Genomic DNA, 21,439 nt, shown 5'->3' on the forward strand with positions numbered 1-21,439 from the left:
AGCAAGGGCGTTGGCTTTGTGTTTTTGGAAAGATTAGTGCGCTTTGGCTTTTCACTTGGGCAGTTTGGATGTTGGACCTTAGGAGGGTAGGTTTTAGACTTTGATTTAACTCATTTTACATGGAGAAAGTTTAACGTTTCAGCCATCTTTTTCTTAACAAATCGGCTGATCTGAAAAACCAAGTGAAAGCTAGTGAAGACCACCAGCTGCGCTATTTCTTCAGTCTTCGCATCTCAATTGCGGAGGTGGCTGAATTTTTTCAGACCCTTTTTGTCTTGCGTTTGTAACCACTTGTGCTACTGACAGCAACCAGCCGTAAGAAAAAGACGATAGTTAGTGTCTCGATGCCGATGCTGACAAATGCTTGCGTACGTAAATACTGTTCTGATATGGCATTTCTGAATGTAAACGTCAGTCACGGAACGGGCATAATTGCGTAAGTAATAGGCGGAGCTTTATCGGTGATCTTCGTTCTTCTGCAGAGAGACCACGCTGCGAAAACATGCTGATACTATTTGGCTGCTTTGCGTTAACCCGTCTGAATTCTCGAAACGGGCCGAATTAAAAGTTCAGTTTCTGGTGAAATGTTGCTCATTCAAAGCAACTAAAAACCCGGCATACACAAGCACGCAACGTAGTACTATTCTGTTCCTGTAAGGTTCCCCATAACGATATCTGTAAATGTCGGAAAGGTACACCGGCGGGATTTCGGCGTTATCACCTGATATCACATATGAGATCCGACATTAGCTCTCTCCTGGAGGGAAATACAAAAACTTCCTTCGAGTACAAACCTTCCCGGTACGCTTATACCATTGCATGGAGAAAATTATCCGCATTTGTACATCCACCGTATAAGCAACATTTTAACGAAAATAGAAGATTTAAGGCGGCTTCTTTTCTCGAGATATGGAAACCAACAATATATTCGTGTTCAAAACATCACTTCAGTGTCTAGCATTGTCGATTCATAATCCCTAACACGAAGGACGACAGCCACCATCCAGCATACATAATCATCATCATCATCGTCAGCAGCAGCAGCAGCCTGCTCAGGTCCATTGCAGGACGAAGGCCTCTCCCATTTACCTCGAACCGCTCCTGTGCTGCGCTGCTTGAGTCCACAGTTTACCCTGGAAGTTCGGTATTTCATCCCTTTATCCTGTTATCGGACTTCCCTTTCTATACCTATCTCTGGATATCCATTCTGTTACCTTAATCGTGCACCGGTTGTCGGTTCGCCTTACTACTTAGCCAGCCCAAGAATATTTCTTTTTGGTTATGTGAACTATCATATCGTCCACTCTAATTTGTTCTCTGATCCAGGTAGCTCGCTTCTTGTCCCTGAGTGTCATTCCTGGCATTATTCGTTCCATGGCCCGTTGAGCCGTCCTATGTTTGTTTTCTAGTTGTTCAGAGGCGCCAAGTTTCACCTCGATATGACATAACCAGCAGTATGCACTGGTTGTAGATTTTTCCCTTGAGCGACATAGGTAGCTTAGTTTTCGTTATTTGGGAGTGCTTGCCGAGTACTCCCCAACCCATACCTATTACGCGCCAGATTTTTCTCTGGTGGCTGAGGTCAGCCCTTACCATCTGTACGAGGTAGTCATTGTCTTTTACTTCTGGTGTTTCGTTTCCTAAGATAAAGAAGACGTTCCCGGCATGCTTATACCTCGTTAATTTACTTTATTCTTGCTTATTTTTAGCCCAATGGCCGTTCTTCATGACTGTAGTTTCTCAAGCATTGTTTTCATGTGTTTTGCTGTCGCACTCAGCAAGAATATGTCGTCCGCAAACCCGAAAAGGCTCACGTTTTCTGTGTTTATCCCTAATCATATGTTTTTCCTGTCACACTGTCTAAATACCTCCTCGAGACATGCTGCGAATAGCTTTGGAGAGATGGTATCTCCCTGTCTTACTCCCTTCCGGATCGGAAATTTATCGGTTCCTTTGAGAAAGGCTATTCCTGCATTGCATGATCCTTATAATATCTGTCCTATAGAAGTTTTATGTAGGTTTTGTCTGTTCCCTCGTCTTGTACGGCTTCTATAACGGTGGTGGTGAGTACAGAATCAAACGCCTTCTCGTAATCTCTAAATGTCAAGAAAGGTGGTTTAGTGTTCTCTGTGGATCTTTCTAACACTTGGTTGACGACGTGCATATGATCTATGGTTGAGTACGGTTTATTAAACCCAGCTTGCTCACTGGGTTGATGAGAAGTCAGCCTGTGACCTATGCGGCTAACTATAACTTTGGCAAACAGCTTGTAAACAACTGAGAGAATGCTGATGGGTCTAGTTCTTGAGGTTCTTGGGATCTCCCTTGTTGCCAGGTAAAATTCACGAATATCCTCGAAGTGAATCATGGCGAGTTGGCGAAGCACTGGGGATCGTTCTTACCATAAATCATTCTGGAGATCGTTCTTACCATGCCCACTCACGCATGTAAATGAGTGAGAACACGTGTCTACAGTATATACAATTCTAGTCCAACCCAATCCGATAGAATTCAATTTAATCCAATCCAATCGAATCAAATGCTCCTCGCGCCGGCGCAACACTGCGTACATGGACGCCAATGGACAATTGCCACGGAGAAAGCGAGGTGCTAGGTGCTTCGCGCCTAATAATACTTTAGTTTTTCCAGGCTATGGACTCTTTGAGTCATTAATCATTCCTAAAATATTACAGCAAGCTTCTCCATTATAACAACTCCTCAAAAAGTGTGTTGGTGCGGGCTTGTTGGTACATAACTGAATATGAAAAAACAGCGCTAAAACGGGACAAAAGAACGTGACAAGACTGGGCGCTGACTAACAACAACGAGTTTTATTTCGCCGTGGCGGAATATATACCCTCGGAAAACACGAAAAGAAAGAAAGGGGGACAAATATTCAACTAATACACAAGGTGCATGTGCGAAAATAACATTCATTGATCAAGATAACTAAGTTCTTTTTTTAACAATTCAATGGATGCCTTACTGACAAACGAATCACCCCGATTGTGGATGACATGTGCTTCGTAGATTTCTCTGGCACTTTTTCATTTGTACTTTCTTAGCACACGTGTCTGCTCGAGAAGAGGGGTACATTTACAATCCGCACAGTCCGCACAGTGAAGAGCCAAATTACTGCCAGTTTTATTTTTCACTGTGTTCGCGTGTTCTCGCAGCCTATCGTTCAGACACCGCCCTGTTTGGCCCGTGTATGATTTATCACAGGACAACGGAATGTTATAGACTACACCAGACGAGCATTCAACGAAACGCTGGGCGTGGTTATTCAAGCAGAACTTGGTACCAGTTCCTTCCCGTTTACTCTAGCGCACAACCCACTTAGTTTGTTCGGAGCACTAAACACAACTGTCACTCCGGCTCTTGCTGCAGCCTTTTTTAGCCGGTGGGAAACACCATGAACGTAGGGGATCACTGTCAACTTCTTCCGGTCGATCACTTGCCGTTATTTTGTAGGGTTTTGGCTGCGTATTTCCTTCAGGAGGGTCTCACACACATTGAACAACAAATGTTCAGAGAAACCAGCCCTTGTCAACCTCTCAGCTTGCGCGGTAAAGCTGACCCCCATTTGATGAGAGCACGACCTAGTGAGGGCGTTCCTGAGTGCCGAGGTGACAATGCCTCTTTTTACGATTTTTGAGTGGGCAGATGTGAAGTGCAATAAATTCTTCTTCGAGCGGGTACAATATTTCCAGCAGACGTGGTCCGGATGCAGGGTCAATTCCATGTCCAGAAACCTGAGGCGATCATGGCAAGGCTCCTCCGTCTCACGTGTCTCTTTTCGCGCAGACACGTGTGCTACGAAAGTATAAAGGAAAAAGTGCCAGAGAAATCTACGAAGCACATGTCATCCACAAGCGGGGTGATTCGTTTGTCAGTAAGGCATCCATTGAATTGTTAGAAAAAGAACTTAGTTATCTTGATCAATGAATGTTATTTTCGCACATGCGCCTTGTGTATTAGTTGAATGTTTGTCCCCCTTTCTTTCTTTTCGTGTTTTCCGACGGTATATATCCCGCCATGGCGAAATGAAACTCGTTGTTGTTGGTCAGCGCCCAGTCTTGTCACGTTCTTTTGTCCCGTTTTAGTGCTGTTTTTCCATATTCAATAACTCCTCCCTCCTTCATACTATCCAGGGTTATGCCGTCGTCTACAGCAGCGTTTCCCATTTTCAGGCCTTTGAAAGCCGTTCCAGCTTCACCTGTAGTTACTAGTCAGCATTGCAAGTTGAGCTTGTACTCTAAGTAGGTTCCCCTGGTCTAACGTCACTGGCATACAGCCTGGTGTAGAATCGTTCTGGTACCTCTATTATCTCGTAAAAGTCGTGCGTAATGTTAAACCTGCTTGTTTCTGTGTGCGTATATCTAGTCTGTGCCGATGGCTAGCTTTCTCTTAGTTGCTTTCAAGCTTCCCCATATTTGCAAAGTTTCCTCGATCAATGCCTTTTTATATGCACCAATGGCTTCTTTTACTTCTGTTAATCACTTTTGACAGCTCGGCTAATTCAATCCGATCCACCGTACTTGACACTTGCATATTCGTACGCTTGGCAATTAGTTCCTTCGTTTTCATAGTTAGTTTTCCAGTTTGTTCCCTGGATGCTGCCTTTCCCACAGCTACTGCTGATTCGCTGAATGCTGATGTTAGGCTGTCATTTGGGCTGTCTAAACAACAAGCAAGAATTTGTTTTGAAGAGTTAATTTAAACTTCTATCTGCCTCTGACTCACTCCAAGCGGGGTTTCTTCCATTTCACGAAGTTTGTTCTTTCTCTTCTGAGGTTCAGCCTTAGGTAGCATTTACCCATCCTATTATCGCTGCCCTGAATCTTGCTTAGCACCTCTACATCTCGCACGATACCCGGGTTGTCACCTAAAATGAAATCCATTTCGTTTTTGGTTAGACCATCGGGACCTTTCCAAGTCCATTTCCTATTATTTCGTTTGGAGAAGAATGTGTTCATCGACCTCAGGTTATTTCTCTCAGCAAATACCGCCACTGTATCTCCTCCACTTTTGCGACTGTCTATTCTGAAGTTTCCTAATGACCTCTCTCCCGTTTGCTTCTTAACGACCTTTGCGCTAAAAGCTCACATGGCAATCGTGCACTGCGTTGTTGCCTTCTTCATTGCTAATTCAATGTCCTTGTAGAACCTGTGTACGGCTTCGCCATCATAGCGGGATGTTGCCGTATAGGACTGCACTATCTTTAACCTGTATCGCTTGTTTAGCTTGCTCACGACAGCCGCGACTCTCTCATTATTGCTGAAAAACTCCTCCACGTTTTCTGCTATTCCTCTATATATTAAAGATCCCAACTCGTTTGCTGGAATAGAATTTACCCGCTAGTGAGCTCCATCAACCCTGCTCCTGTCCTAACATCGCTTTACCCTATAATATCCCACTTAATATCCTCGAGCTCCTCTAGTGCGCACTAGGAAGCTAAGCTTCCTAGTGCGTCCGTTAAACGTTGCCAGGGTCATGTATCAATTGCGGCCTGTCCGGACCTGGAGATTCATAGCACCCTTTGGTGTATCGCTGTTCTTACCGCCGCCGTGGACAGGTGCTCTACAGCGGCTGGTGACTAAGGGCCGACAGTTGAGCTGGTTAGTCGTGGGAGGTGGTGGCCAGCTACTACACCATGGTGGCCAGATCATCCTCTGGTAAAGAAGTGCTGTTTATATCTTTAGAGCCTTCCTAGCATGGCTTAACCTTTCTGGTGTAGCCCCCTATTTCTCCGGGATGATGGTCACTTCCGGAGCAGGCAGCACCCCATACATACATACATACGTTCGGCATAGAGAGCCAGACGAAAAGGAGCGAGAGAGAGCGAGAGCTAAAGAGGAGGCTAAAAATTAGTGCCCTTCCACTCTGAATAAGGATGACCTGCAAGGCCGGACGCAGTCCACGGAGTGCACGAAACAAAACACGTCTATAGTAATTTAGGATGGAGCATACTTCCTGGCAATTAGCTGAACGAACCTCTGTAGTATCCAAGCTTTGTTCTTGCAGATAAGAATGAAACTGCCTTTGTCCCTCTGCGTCGTAAGCATCTTACTCTATGTAAGGCCGGTTTCAGACTGTTGCCGCAACTGTCGTAATACCTTTAAAGAATGACGTCATTTTACGTCTCAGCCAAACCGTACGAACTGCGTGACATGCCGTTTTACGTCCATGGATCAAGATACGGTTTTGCGTCGGTAGTGTGAACATAGCGTAACACAAACCCAATCCGCTCTAACACTAAGGACTCCGGCTTCTATCCGGCATGTAACCGCCCCATAACGATTTAAAACAAGCCAGCCCTTCAGCTCTATTCTCGGGTTTAAACATGTGGCTGTTCGTTTTCCTTCCGTCTTGTATGCATCTTACTATTTGTGTAAGATGTCTGGGTAACACATAAACCCACACCCGGACCACTCGATTAAGGAGGACAGCCGACTAACCGCATTGAGCCATATCATTTCGACGTTTCAATCTCCCACCACCAGAACCGGCATTCCATCGGTGGTGACATGAAGCCTAGCTGTGCGTGTACGCGCCCCTTCTCTACCCGCAAACCGTGCACGGCAACGGTGATGGCGCATACTTAGGCGTGAAAGACACCGGCGAAAATGTCGATCAGAAGGCCTTCCAAGCTCAAAAAGAAATATGACCTCCAGCAGGAGTTCCAAGTGGGGAAGTTTCTCTTCTACCGGGAGGGATTCGCAGCTACTTGGCGGGGTGAGCCCTTTGGCAGCCATTACCTGGGCTTCGCGGGGAGCGGCGTTTGTTTATGTCCGCGTAACCGAGTGAGCGAACGTCGCAGCGACGAAAGAACGAAAACGGAGAGGAGCGTCAGGCGAAGGGTGAAGTGGGGTACTACACCTGCGGCTACGGCGTTATCTCTATCGCTGCCTTTTCCTCACATGCCTCATGCGCCGCCACAAAGGAGCGCCCTCCCCCTGACACTTTCCCCAGACGCTGTTCCATTCTCAGCTATCCAAACCACGTGACGTTTGCGCGAGGGGTCCAAACAGTATATGCAACAACATGCGCGCTGCTCTCTTGGCTAATACGAACCATGTCACATTTGCGCGGGAGGTTCAAACACGATTTGCAACATGCTGGCAGGCGGCGGCGGCTTACTGCGAGGTAGCAGCAGAGTAGCGCACGCCGCCGTACGTTCGCTGATAAGGTGAACACTTCCTGAGACGCAGCAGAAAGGCTCCGTTACCGATAAGACTGCAGCTCGCGCCGCACAAAAATTTCATGTTAGGGAGTATAGTAATCGTCGGCGCATTTTTGACGCATATCGATGCTTCTGTTTGTTTTTGTCGCAATCATCTGATAACCGCCCTAGCGCCGTTAGCTGTCGACTGCGCAACTTGCCAAAGGGGCATCGGGGGAGGCGAGGGGGAAAATAGTTGTGAAAGATGTGTCAGCGGTGGTGAGGAGGAGTCCCGCAGCGGCGCCGGGTAAATCGATGACACCGGAATGAAAACGGGGGGGGGGGGGGGGGCATACACTGATTTGCAGTAAAAAACGTTGTACAGAATTAAAAAAACATTCTCTCGTAAGAAAGTGCAAATAATCACCCCTATCCAAAGGGTACAATGAATAAATCAAGCGCGGCAAACGCACCTCAAATGCGAGGTGTAAAGTTTGCACGTATTTTCAAGCTTAACGTAGGTATGACATTTGCCTTCCGAAACATACTGTTTTCAAGAACAACGTAGTACTGAACATGCATCTTGTCCCTAAATTATGGGCCCCAAATGTAATCTGTACTTAACATATCTTCCGACGCGCTCAACTGCTTCTTTTTCCGTCCAAAATTGTATACACTATGACAGCCGTTTATCTGAGCTCGATGGTTAGGTGGTCGTGCGAGAAAACTCGGTAAAATGGAAATAATGAAGTGTTTTCAGCACGCAAAAAGCTGCAGCACCTCAATTAATGTGAAACCTAGGGAGGGGCTAAGCATACAGTTTATACGTGTATTCTTGGCGCCTTGGCGTTTCTGCCCACTGAGATGACACCGTTGGGGGGGGGGGGGGGGGGGGTTAGAGGTATACAGATTTGCTGTAAAAGTCTCGATTCTTTGAAGCACAAAGCGTTCTAGCGCGAGGCGATTGAAAACGAGTGTCTCAATGTGTTCTTTTAGTACGCGTTTTTGCCCACGCAGATGAAACGTTCTAGCGCGAGGCCTTCCAAAGCGAGCGTCCCCGTGTTTTGTACCGTGACTACATGACACGACGACGACACGAGACGCCGATAGCCCGAGCCCGTAAAACAAATCCGTGGGCACTCGTGCCGTCCTGACGCGGCTGTGTACACACTTGTACGCCCGACCGTGCGGCGCGTCACGGCGCTGCATGAGCCATCGCCATAGCATCGACGCAGGCAGATATTTGCGCCTGCAGTTTATTGCTGCTCTCGAAAATGAAACTCATGGTGAAAACAATGTTGCAGATGTGAGAAAGGATGATTGTGGGGTGATGAAGATGAATTGTCTTTCTTCTATTTTAAGCGAGAATTTATCTGCGTAAAGTGGCCACGGATGGAACTGGCGTACTTGTCTACGGGTATACATGCGTAATACCAGCCACATGCCGTATATGAATTCGCGCGATAGGCTCGTTTCCAGGTGCCAAATGTTGCAGAAAGGCTGCATTATGGCATAGGTTTGCTTCCTGAACACGAGGGTTGCGCTAAGAATGTGAAAAGTGCCAGCGCATACGCTTGTTTCTCTAAAACCCAGGTGTATGGTGACATCGTTTCGTCTCTCCCTGGGTGCGTGATAGAGTAATTCCTATTTTAAGTAGTCAGGTCCAAGTTTAGGCGGCCTATCTCTGAGGAAGTGCTGCTCCTTCTGCACTCCCCTCCCCTCTTTATCCTCTTTCAAACCCCCTGGTATCCTCCCCTCCTTTCCCTCAACTTGCCCTTCCCTGACCCCCCGTTCGCCCTCCCCGACTCTTCCCGTTTCCCCTCGTTAATTGAATTCATCTCCTCCACCTCACATCTACAATACTCACCCTCATTTCTAATCGTCCAGTTAATCCTCCATTGAAATCTGAATGCCTTTCCTGCTCATGCCAGACGGAGCGAGGGTTCCTAAACGAGGCGTTGGGGATAACCCAACTCGTGTACAGTAGATAATGTCACATGCACATTTGAGGCGTCTAGCGAAAATTGAAATAAACAAGCCTATTAATGCCGGACCGGAAATTTGAGGAGCAAATACAGAAAACACCCTCCACGAAACCACTGGGTGAAGGCAAGAATTATATAATGGAAGTACCATTGATAAATCCCTAAGTCTGCGCGAGCACTTATCCTTTTCCTTCGAGAAAAAAAAAGGCTCGGCCTGATGTCATGGGCAATTAAAATACGAGCCGCGGACATCACGGCCGAAAATACCGGTGCCTTCACCTGACAGGACCCGTGGAAAACACACGGACGTGCGCAGTAGAAATGTCTGGAGCGTACACGTGTCCCACTGCGATATGTGGCCCTTTCCTCGCTAGCATACCTGCTTTGTCACCATGCCGCAAAGTGCTGGAAACAACTGTTAATAGAGAGTTTTATCTGACCGTTTCTGACGGCCCGCTCCACTCATACAGCTCGCGGGAGCGCCATTGCGCATGCGTGGCGCGCAATGCCGCTAGCGGTGATACCGGACCGGGGCCCCGCGCCGCTAACCGGGGCCTCTTAGCGGACAGTCGCGGCAGCTTACCTTACCGTGCGGAAAATCAACATGGCTCCCCGCGATGCGAGCGCGCTCCCGCGAACTCCGTTTCTTCAATTGGAACGTCAGCGACGATATCGCGAAAGCTCTTCCGAATAGGCAACGGTGCCACACTCCTAAACGACCTTTAAAGGAGTACTGACACGAAATTTTCATGTTACGTTTTTTTCGCTGCTATGCGTGCCTACCAGCCCACTAATCATAGAATGACAGATTAGACGGTCGAGCGCAGCGTAAACATTCATTTACGGCGTCGTTTATTCGTGCCAGTTTCGGTTTCGACAAAAAAACGCCGAGCGGCCGCCATGACAGCATGTATCACATGGCGTCACCATTCTTGCCGTATCGCTGCCTCTCTGGAAGCGCGCGCGAGCGAGCGCACGCGCGCGCCCAGACCGGCCGAGGTCTTCGCCGTCCCCACAGGCCCGGGCAGCATGACGTCAGTCCCAAAACCATGACGTGTACACACGCCCGAGCAGCGCGCGCCAACCACAGCCAGCGCGTCGGCTTCGTCACGGGAGCCCCGACGTCGGCAGTTTGGGGCACGTAGCAGATGATGTCACGTCGACCCGCTCTGGCCTTTCTCGTGCGGGCGAAGATTAAAATGGATTTTAAATATGTTTCGCCGAACGGTTGCTGTTGAAACTTGCTGGGAGATATCTCCTGATAAAAAGGAAGCGTTTTACATACTTATCTCAGCTTTGAAATTTCGTGTCAGTACTCCTTTAATACGGAAGCGAAAAACGTCGACCGAAGCGCGGAGCTGCTTCTATGCAGCGCCGAGAAAAACAGCCTTGTCTTGGCTATTCCAAAGTTTTATCAGCTTCTTTAAAATAATTTAGAACCACAATGCCGTGTAAGCAACTACATTGTATTATAGAAGGTTAAATAAGGCAGTAAACACGGCAGGTTACATTACTTGAGCGACCAAATTCTAATTCGTATCTTTAGGTTTGCCATGACGTTTTGGTTTGCACACTCACAGGCCACAACCAGTGACGCAAATCAATCCCCGTCGAGGGAGATACGGTTATCGCTTAGCTAAAAGCCTTTCTGCCGCTGACTGTGCTAAGCGGGCCGTCGGAAGCATAGCGGAGCGTCAAAAAAATCGCGCCAATCCACCCCGTGAATGTGGTTGGAAAGCAAAGCTGTAAACGGCACCCATAACGATTACCCATGCGACGTCACTTAAATTCACTCACATCACTCTACAAATAGTAAAACCAGAAGTGGAAACTTTTTTTATAAAATCAAAGTAAGCTCCAACCCGGTGTTAGGGGATCTGACTTCTCCGTCTGTACGCCGCGGACGGAGGCGACGAGATTCGCGGCAGAGAATGAGGAGGAAGAAATACTTCTGTTCAGATTTCTGAACGGCCCAGAGTGCAGCCCTGGGGAGTTATTCCTCTTCTGTGGGGCCCATATGCAGTCCGCGCGGCCTGTGTTCTGTCCACCCGCTGAAGCTCGGTTGGTAGAGAGGGTCTGGACAGCCCCATCTCCCATTGCTCTTGTTGGGTAGTTGAGGGAAAGAGAGGAGGGTTCTCAGGGCTAAAGTCGCACACCCGGATTACGGGGCGGAGTATTCCTAATTCCGAGCAAAATTTACATTCAACGGCGTAGCGATTCGGATGCATTAAGTGAAGGCGCGCAGGCTGTGGGAAGGAGCCCGGATTGTATGAGCCGTAGGGTAGTTTGTTATTCTTTGGAAATGTCAGGGTAAGGTGAAGGTATGGTCTGTCTCAGAAGGCGATAATCTGGGTTATCTCCCTGAACGTGACAAGCGGGTGACTGTCCTCGTGCTGCTCCATAGCACGGGAAGTAAAAGCGCAGGCTTGTTGGGTGGGCGTATTTGTTGCCCTCCGTTGAAGCGTGAGGGGGTGTCCAGATGAGCTGAATGGAACCGTTTCGGGAGTGGTTTTTTAGCACGCGCAGTGCAGGTCAGGACACCCAACCCGACTGGTAATTCCAGTAGGCTTGCTGGGAATCGATGACTACCCTCCGAACCCCTGGTTGAGTGAGAGCCAAGGTGATAGCTGCCTCTTCTGCTGCCGTCATTTCTTGGGTCCTAAGTGAGGTACACGCAAGGAGGTTGGTTCTGGAGGTAGCCCCGATGATGGCGTATTGCTTCCCTCGATGTTTGGAGGCGTCTGTGTAGATAACTGCATGATCCCTACCGAGGGTGGTGTTTAGCCCTTGAGCCCGTGCTTTTCGGTGACCCTCGTCATGTGAGGGGTTAATATTTCTAAGCAAAGGGAGCATCCTTAGTTTTAGTCGCCAAGAGTCTGGGAGTACGTAAAATGGAGTGACATTCTGGGCTGCCCAGCCAAGCTCGTGAAGCATGCGGTTACCCACCGCAGTTCTGAGTCGGACCTTCTGGTTAGAAAGATGGCCTTCTATCAGCTCTTCCACCGGGGTGTGGAGCCCCGTGCTAACCAGCCTCTGTGTGAACGCACTCATGAGAAGACCAATGGGCTGCTCAACCGCCTTTCTAATCATTATATGTATAAAGCATCTCTATGTCTTCCTTGTCGAGAAAAAGACAGGGGGTTGACGTAAGTGACTCTCGAGAGGACAAAAGCTTCAAATAATCGAAAGTTACCGAATCCCTTTAGACCTCGCTTCTTCGTGACAACTCGACTGATCATGTGTATGATTTGATTAATGCTGTTTTTGAAGCGCGGCAACCAGACGTCACTCTTGGTGTTAGCCTCGAGATGTAGGCCCGGGATCTTGATGCTGGAGCTTGGAGTGATGGCCTGGCCATCAAGGAGTATTTGAATGTATTCCTTCGTTTGGCGTGTGGGCGGACGACAAGGAGCTGTGATTGTTTACGTGAACACTGGAGGCCACAGGCATTAGCACATTGGCGTACTAGTAGTGAGATGCCATGAATTGGTGTGAGCTTCGTTTAATTTTTGTAACTCCTAGCACATGAGCAAGGTGCGCACAGGGAGGCTAGACGGGCGTGAGTGGTCGCGTGACGCTTTCACGTGGCATTCCGCGAGAACGCAGGGGGTAAACCCGTAGATGCGCTTGGTGAGTACACCACCTGTTTTCCCGGTCTTCGCATGGGGTCGTAGCTAAATCGGTACGACAACGGGCTCTCGCTTTGTTAGTCTGTTAGTTCCAGGTTCGATTCCCGACGGTGCCAGTAAATTATTTTATTTGTTCGCTGGAGTTTTCTGGTGACACCAACGGTCGCGAAAGAACCCTTGGGGGGTAGAGGTAAAAAGCTTTGCTTTAAAACGGTCAGCTAAAACTATCTAATGATGCGGCGCGAGATAACTGCGGGCACTGCGTGCTCTCAGCACACTAGCGCCCTCTCCGCGTCGGTGCCGGCGTCACATTGGTGATGTACGTAGCTTTGCGTGTGTGGTGCAGTAAGCGGAACAAATAACGATGGACATCTGGGTCACTCCCAAATCATGCTCAGTGCTACCCACTCGGGATATTTCTACAAACACTGAGGTTCCTGCGGAAACAAAACGAAAAAATCGGGCCGCGAACATTGTTGTGCAAGGGCAACGCACCTCAATAGAACGGTTAAAGCTGGATGACTTCCTAATTTTTGTGAATACTAGAATTCTGCCAGGGATTATCCCGGCCCACACAATGTTTGTAGTAGGTATCATTAGAGACTACTCCTGGTGGCATATTTACTGTTTGCACCCGCCAAGGTGGCTCAGTATAGCTAAGGCGTTGCGCTGCTGAGAACGAGGTTGCGGGTTCGATTCCCAGCCGCGGCGGTCGCATTTCTGATGCAGGCGAAAAGCAAAAACACCCGTGTGTACGAGATTTCGGCGCACGTTAAAGATCCCCAGGTGGTCAAAATTATTCCGGAGCTCTCCACTACGGCGCGCCTCATCGCCTGCGTTGCGTCGGCGCGTTAAACCCTACAATTAAATCAACAAGCATCGAATACGCGAAGTGACTGACTGCGTCAAACAAAGGCGTGTTCCTGTCGGCGAGCTCATTGTTCAACTCCCGAGCCACTGCACCACGATCCCGAAATGATACAGTGCCATCCGAAATAACGTGGCATTTTTCTTTTTTTTTTGTCTCCATTTCTGTGCGCTGGTTTTCTTCAAGAAAGCACGAGAAACTCAACAGTATGCGTTCCGAGAGCGTGCACAAGTTTCCCGCGCATGCACTGGCCGCAATTGCAAGAAAATACGCGCCGCATTGCTCTCCCTACGACCAACACTCTCCGCTGCGGCGGCGGCGGTAATACTTGCAACGCTTGCAGAGCTCTTGCGGCATGGCGAGAAGGCAAGCATGCGAGAGAGGAGAGGGCAACATATTACAGTGGGCACGCACCCTGGCTCCCGACCTCTCAACTGAGCAGGTCCGTGTGTTTTCCTGCGCCACCGCCAGGTGATCGTACCGGTACCTTCGGCCGTGTGGTCTATGGTTCGTATTAGGGGCTAAGCCCCTGAGGGGCTCGGGCTGTCGGCGTCTCCTGTCGTCGTCGTATTCGTCTCATGTAGTCATGATACTAAAACACCGGGACACTCATTTTCCAATGTCTCGAGCTAGAACGTAACGCGTACTAAAACAACACACCGGGGCACTCGTTTTCTAACGCATCGCGCCAGAACGTTTAATCTGTGGGGGCAAGAACGCGCACTGAAAGAACACACCGCGATAATCGCTTTACAACGCATCGCGCTACAACGCTTCGTGCTTCAATGACAGGAGACATTTTGCAGCAAAGTTGTGTAACTCTACACCCAATGGTTTTGTCCCCTTTCCAAAAACGCCAAGGCGCCAAGAATATACATATGCACTACATGCTTCGTCCCTCCCAGGGTTTCGCGTTAGTGGAGATGGCACGCGATTTTCTTTATTATTTGTCCATTACTGTACACCCGCCCATTTTTTGTTATCAATATCACCAGAGCGTGGACCGTTCTGTTGATTCGCGCTGAATGACGGAGTGACACCGAAAATTCGGGTAGAGTTTCGGCATGCGCACTAAGAACTGCCTGCGACGACCGTTCTCTCTAGACTGTTTCAAGGGAAAAGTGCTGCCCCGGCTATTTTCCTTCGGTTGTCACAATGCCCGCAACATACCCAACTTTGCAAAGAGAGCAAGTGAAAGTTACTAATGCCAGCAGGTTAAGCATTCCACGAACAAATCTCAAAATCTGTTTTTTTAGCAATTTATGAAGTATTGGCGCATTAAGCCTTGCATGCGAAGCAGTGCGATACGGGAAGGAAACGCTTCGCGGCTGCGCTCAGCTCCTGGAAGAGCCTAGCAGACGGCGGCCGCCGAATCCAGTGCTTACTGCGCAGGCCGCCACTCTCGTCGCGTTTGCCGTGCTACTCCGTCGTCAGGCACTGATGAACCGAACAATCGACGCTCCCGTTATATTTCCAAAAAATTAGGTGCGTGTAAACGCCGTACTGGATTTGGAAAGCCCGCAATACGGCGCTTCTCTCACGCCACTTCCACACAGTACCAACCGTGCTTCGTGTGCGATACGCTTCCATAGCCAGGCTTGCTAACAATAGCAGCGGCATTGGCTACCTGCAGCTCCTTTCGTTGTCACCCAGTATAGCCATTTTGTAGCCATCATTCTCATTATATCCCCTTCTGCGCCTACTTTAACTTCACTCGCTTCACACTACATTTGACGATGGGATGCCCGGAGATGGTTTTCACGAAATAAAGAGAACGCATGTCCGGAGTACTTAGTAACAGGTTTCTGAACGTCACGTTGCAGCAAAAGCAGTTTGCCTCCATCAATAACGCATTGATACGAACCTACTTAACCTTAAAATAAGTATTTATTACGTAAAGCGGGCCAATTTTTTAACAGTAGCACACAATCGTCGACCGGCCAGCATGGCGGCTCGCTAGCAGCAGCGAAACGGGCGAGGTTAACTAACATCCAAAGCTACCGTGGCACCACTATCACTTTGGGCATCTGGACTTTCTGCGAAGTACTTTTTCTGCGCTCTTTCCCAACTTTCTGCAGTGATAAAAAATTGACGTACCGGCCTGCTTTTTTAGCCACAGACTGGCGAATAACTGGCTGCCTGCCCTTGTCAAATCCTCCCGCTTGGAATTTACTCCTTGTCCTGTCAACCATCATATAGCTCGAAAAGCTCATCAGCCGGAGAATTTCAGCCGCCAAAAAACCAAGAGATGCTCCCCTGCGGAAATTTATAGCGGACGTGTGGGGGAACGCAAGTTTAATTCTGATTGTAAAAAAATTCACGACCGTTTTGTCATTTGCCATTGTAAAGAAGTGTGCGCGTAGACGGTTTTGACAATGTGTGAAGGTGCTTTAAAAATTAAATGGAGCACGAGAGCGATGGGCGGACCTGGCAAAACTGCATATCAACGCGATTTATGAATAGATGCGCCGCAGATAGCCTGAGTGCGTGATCACATCCGGCTGGTCCATCTGATATCCTGACGCTCGCCTTACCCCCCGCTCAAGCGAAGCTGCGCTGACGCCATCGATGCTGGGCAGGGGCGACTCTAATGCTTTACGCACGAATCTGTTTCTCCATGTCTCATCTTCAGTGGCGTAGGTTTTCTGCTTTGTTAGGAACTTCACCGATTTGTCCACGTCAGTGCCGTGTTTGGAGGTTATCCCGGCGGCAAGTTTGTTGTGCCTCGAGGTTTTCACGCTCGTGAATCATTCAGCAGCTGCAGCCATAACCATGCGTGTCTCGAGAAAACGGATGCAAAATGAATAAAAACAGTTCAGGCGTGCATTGGCTGCATTGCTTCCATGGCTTTATGGGGCTCAAGAGAATTGAGGAGGTGAGCCTGTCAGAAGACAGCTGCTTCAAAAAAAATTGGCTTTATTACACATACTTAGTAGGTTATGTTGGAAAACAAGAGTATCCCAGCTTGACACGTCAGCATTGGAAGCGCCCCTGGCGAGCGAGGATGGTTGCAGCGCGGCTTCGCTTGTGCCGGCGATACAGCGAACGCCAGAAAATCGAGATGGGTCAGCCGGATGTGCCCAAGCACTTTTGCAATCTGCGGCGCATCAGTTCATAGATCGCGCTGGCATGCAGTTTTGCCCGCTCCGCCCATCGCTCCCGTGCTCCATTTAACATTTAAACCACCTGCACAGCCCCTCCCAAACCATTCCCTCCAATCCTATCCTATTCCTGCCCCATGTCCCTGCTTGAGATGGTAGAACGCAGCATAAATTCATTTGGGAAAGACAGCGAGATTTAGTGGTTTTTATAACACAAAATAGCCCAGCTCTTTTACGATTAGCGCCACCAAACAAAAGCACTCGCGAAACTGAAATATGCGCTACGCCTATATTTCAACAATGGGTCGTACACACACCCCCGGTGCATGCTTGCCTTTCGACTCAGCAGGTTGTCGGCTGGATACTCCTTACTGCTGACATCGGCTGGGGCACAAGCATCACCGTCCAGTGGACAGACACATTCCGAAGCCGTGGCGCAGCTTTGGTAGCATGGTTCGCAGAAAATGTGGCCGCAGAGAAGAGTATACGTCCACCTCGGAATGCTGCCGCACGCGCTGCATATTCTGGCCACAGGAATGGCGTCCACGAACTTCAGGGGCCTCTTTTCCAGATCTTCAGAATAGCCCACCAGTGCGAATTCCTGTCGGGCATGAGCCATGTTCAAAGGCTTACAAAGGGCACAGGCGGCGAGCGTGCACCTTGCAGCACCGTCTGAGCGCGACGACAATCGCTTATCCTTCGAGTTCTGCAGCCGACACGGGCTGTTTGCGTTCCGAGATAAGCGACCTTCGATGGTCGTACGGTGCGCAGACAACGCCTACTTGATAGGAGGGATTCATCCGCAAAGTGCTGTGCGTGTCGTCTCCATCGCCCTTTTCGAGGCACTGCCAGGGGAGTGAAACTTCCTATACCTTGCATGGGACGCGATATTCGGTCGCAGCGCCGGACAAACTCCTCGTGTTTGGGGGCGGTACTAAAAAAATGGCGGCGCGTTGCAGACATGCGTTAGAGGACGCCATCTTGATTAGGACTGAAAAGCCGAGCGGGGAGTGGATTTAGCGCCAATTCAAAAGGCATTCAGATGGCCAGCGCACGACCTTGTTCCTGTTGCGCAACCCGCCACATTATCAAAAGGGTAATTGTTTTGTTCTAAATGATAGAGTGTGGCGCGTCCACATCTTTTCGCACCTCTTATTCTAAGTACGACGTTGTTTTGATTTATTACTAAGCACCAGGGTGTCGCACCGGAATTTTTTCGGGTTCGGTTCGGGTTCAGTTCCGGAGCACCATTCCGTTCCGGTTCGAACCGGTTCAAATGGGTTCAAACGGGTTCAAGCGGGTTCGAAGAAAAAAAGCAGGCGTGTTTTTTTTTTTTTGAATTTTTTGCGCTCGTTTTTCGTTTCCTTATCAAGTCGGCATAAAAACAAAGTCATAATGAAGGTTTCTTAGTCCAAATATTTTGTCTTCGCCAAACTAAAGCGACCCTGAAACACTTTTTTAAAGTTTTTGCTAAATCTTAAGTGCTTGCAGGAAGTAGTCAACCAACACATTAGATTGTGGGGTCGCAATGTGCCTCAGCCAAAAATTACTGCTCTCTCCTCGTCAGATAACATAGAAACTTGCTCGAAATATTTTTCTCTCCTTCCCGGTCTTCGCGTTCTTCAACCGCTGAATGACGTCATTACAGCGGTGTCGCGGCTGTTTGCCGGCTTTCCTTAAGTTGCAGAATAGAACGCATTTGATAGCCACTTAAAAAAAGCCACAAAAGCGAAGCAGAAAGGGGAGGTATGTTCGCAACGACGAGCAAATCACGCACTGTTGCTCTGTGCTGGCAATAGCTATAGTTTTCGCAATGCTTCCAGATGCGAAGAAGAGTGAAAGCGTTTATCGAAAGTGTTGATTTGTTTAGTTACTGTCATTTTTATTTATTTATTTATTTATTTATTTATTTATTTATTTATTTATTTATTTATTTATTTCTTTATTTATTTATTCTTGGGTTTAACGCACCGCCGCAACGCCGACGACGAGGCGCGCCATAGTGGAGGGCTCCGGGTTAATTTTGACCACCTGGGGATCTTTACGTGCACCGAAATTTCGGACATACGGACGTTTTCGCTTTTCGCTTCCATCAGAAAGCGGCCGCCGCGGCCGGGAATCTAAACCGCGTATGTGTGCTCAGCAGCTCAACGCCTTAGCCACTGAGCCACAGCGGCGAGTTTATCTAAAGTGTTGAAGAGCTCCTTTAACTGTACCTGCAAACTGTTTTCTATGGCAGTGTGACGAGTATGTGGCGCCGACTGCCAAGCGTAGCAGGTAGCATTTAGAGAAATTTCCTTCTGCTCATCATTTATCTGCTAACAGAGCTGTTCGAAAGAAAGAATGGCTCTAAAGACTCATTGGACGGCGTGTATAGGACGGCATTGGATAGGTAACCACCGGAGATAGGAATTTGCTAATGTCCCTTCAGCGACCGGTGACAGCGATTGGGCTCTAGGAAAGATGATAGCCAAGTGAAGTCACAAGCAGCAGTAATGATCACTTGGAGAGAGAAAGAGAGAGAGAGAGAGAGAAAATGAAGTTTAAATTAATCGAGTCAAAGTTTCAGAGAGGCGTCCTCATTCGAGGGGGCCGAATCGACAGCCGTTTCCATTAAGAACGACTGATCTTCCAGGCCGGAGCTGGCCATGGCTGTCTCCCAATTCTCTATGGAAACGTGCAGGTTGGATGGTTCTACAGCACAGTTGTCGCAGCCGCCTACTATGTGTATGAGGTTCCCAGGCTGTCCACAGAAGCAACGAAATGTAGAGAGTTGTGTTCCGTCGAAGAGGTGAAGTCTGGTGTAGTGTTGGAAGGTGTATGCCCACAGGGTGAGGAGTAATCTTTTCTGGTTAATCGGTAGTGATTTGTGCGGGGAGGAATACGTTCTACAGAAGAGGCCATAGTGCTGAGTAACTTCCTGGTCTGTGACTGCAGTATGCATGCACTCGGGCCGGGCTTCATCAACGCTGGCTAAGCGAGTCAAATCTCGACCCACGAGGTTGGGGATCTTGTTTGCCGGGGATGCCAGTATGAGCTGGTGCCCATACAAGCGTGACTGGCTTCCTTGGTGGTCTCTGATTGATCATCGGAAGTGTTGTAACATACGATCGACCGTTGGCAAAGTTGGACCACGCCTGCTAACAGTCTGTTATGAGAGTTTTCGCGCCGCTTTGGCTAAGCGCACGTGCTATCGCCGCTTCCTCAGCTTAGAGGGGGATGTGTTCGGAGGTTGATATGCCACACCTGTGGGAGGCTGCAGAACGGTAACACAAAGAAAGAGAAGGTATTGAAGAATGCTATCGGGCGTCTCTTGTATCAAACCAGTTTATCGTTCCTCCCTTTTCTTCTTGGAGTTTAGTTTCTTTCCAACTGTCTCCCCTCATATATATACACAGGTTTTGAAAACCCTTTGATGAATATAAAATATGCATTAGGCAATTAGTTATTACCTTTAGTGCGAGATGTCAATTTTATTAGAGCAACAACATAATAGCGCAATACGGGCATAAAGAAAGACCTTTTATAGCATTCAGGCGGTCGTCACATAATTCCGCGGCTACTTTGTGAGTGAAAAAATTTCCTGATTGGTCGAGAAGGAGAACGCTGCAAAATTTCCAGATGCCAAGGACCCCAAAGATATCATGTTTGGTCCGACCGTCGAATCCGCCTTAACTGACCCCCTAATTCCTTTAATCCAAATTAATCAACACACCAGTCCCACTAATTCACATTAGCTCATTCACTCACCTAACTAGTTCACCACAGTCTACTCGCTAACCCGCACTAATCGACTTCAATCCATCCGCCTCTTAAGTTTACGGTTGAACAAATTCAAAATAACATGAAAATGCTATCAAATATACTTTAAAAGTGTAAATTAGGATTCCCCATTTTTTTATATCTCATGTTCTCTTAGAGCAGTAACCAAAGGACACAACGGCAGTGTATACAAGACAAACTGACGTTAATTTTTAGAACTGCGAGTGTGTGTGTGTCTCAGTGGTGTTTGTATATAACTGCCCATTTAAACTAGAATAAGTGAAAGATATGGGTTTATTGTTGATGTTGTCCCTGAAGGCCTTCACAAGCGGGCAGGGATGCATGCGAATTAACAACACATTGAAAACTTTACACGATTTTAAACACCATAAAGAAAGAAACCATGAAGAATATTTCATGATATGTTGCCTCGTAATATGCGTTATAATTTAAGTTATGCTAAATGTAAAAGATAATTGGGAGAGATGGGCAGTACCTAACGCAAACTGATAGTATATAGGGACAACTTTACATTAAATTGAGGGCAATAATTAGAAGAGAACATGATGGGCCTTGGGAACTGCAGACTACGCAAAATATTTCATGTTTCTGTCTGGCGGGTGGCATAATATCTTCAGACTCAAGGTAGGGTACCGGAATGGAAAACTAGAAATCACATTTCTGAGGCCCCGGAACCGGTTCGGAACGGTTCCTTCGATTCGTTCCGGTTCGGGTTCAGTTCCAAAATGGCGGAAAAAATACGGTTCCGGTTCAGTTCCGGTTCCGGGCAAAAATTCGAGTTCGGTTCCGGTTTTCGGTTCGGTTCCGGTTCCGGTTCGACACCCTGCTAAGCACAATCCAGACAAGAAAAAAGAGCGCAGTTTTTTATGTTTATTGCCTAAATGTACCATTCGTACAGTAAAAACACA

General features: G+C 48.1%; 1 protein-coding gene across 2 annotated transcripts in view; it reads right to left on the reverse strand.

Moving 5' to 3' along the window:
* The window catches only part of LOC144137959 (TNF receptor-associated factor 5-like), a 199,709-nt gene extending 182,194 nt beyond the window's left edge, over positions 1 to 17,515 (reverse strand). The window contains exon 1 of one of the 2 annotated variants that reach the window (XR_013315774.1): positions 17,083 to 17,221. Coding sequence is in view for 1 of the 2 variants with exons in the window: in XM_077669996.1 (XP_077526122.1) it covers positions 17,083 to 17,367 (285 nt within the window). In the remaining variant the exon portion in view is untranslated. Of the gene's footprint in view, positions 1 to 17,082 lie in introns of both variants that reach the window. The other variant, XM_077669996.1, reaches the window with a different exon arrangement.
* Between the last annotated feature and the right edge of the window lie 3,924 nt (positions 17,516 to 21,439).

The sequence above is a fragment of the Haemaphysalis longicornis genome, unplaced genomic scaffold (genome assembly GCF_048455015.1).
Source record: "Haemaphysalis longicornis isolate Haplotype H1 unplaced genomic scaffold, Haemaphysalis longicornis Haplotype H1 scaffold_5, whole genome shotgun sequence".
Classification (NCBI taxonomy): domain Eukaryota; kingdom Metazoa; phylum Arthropoda; class Arachnida; order Ixodida; family Ixodidae; genus Haemaphysalis; species Haemaphysalis longicornis.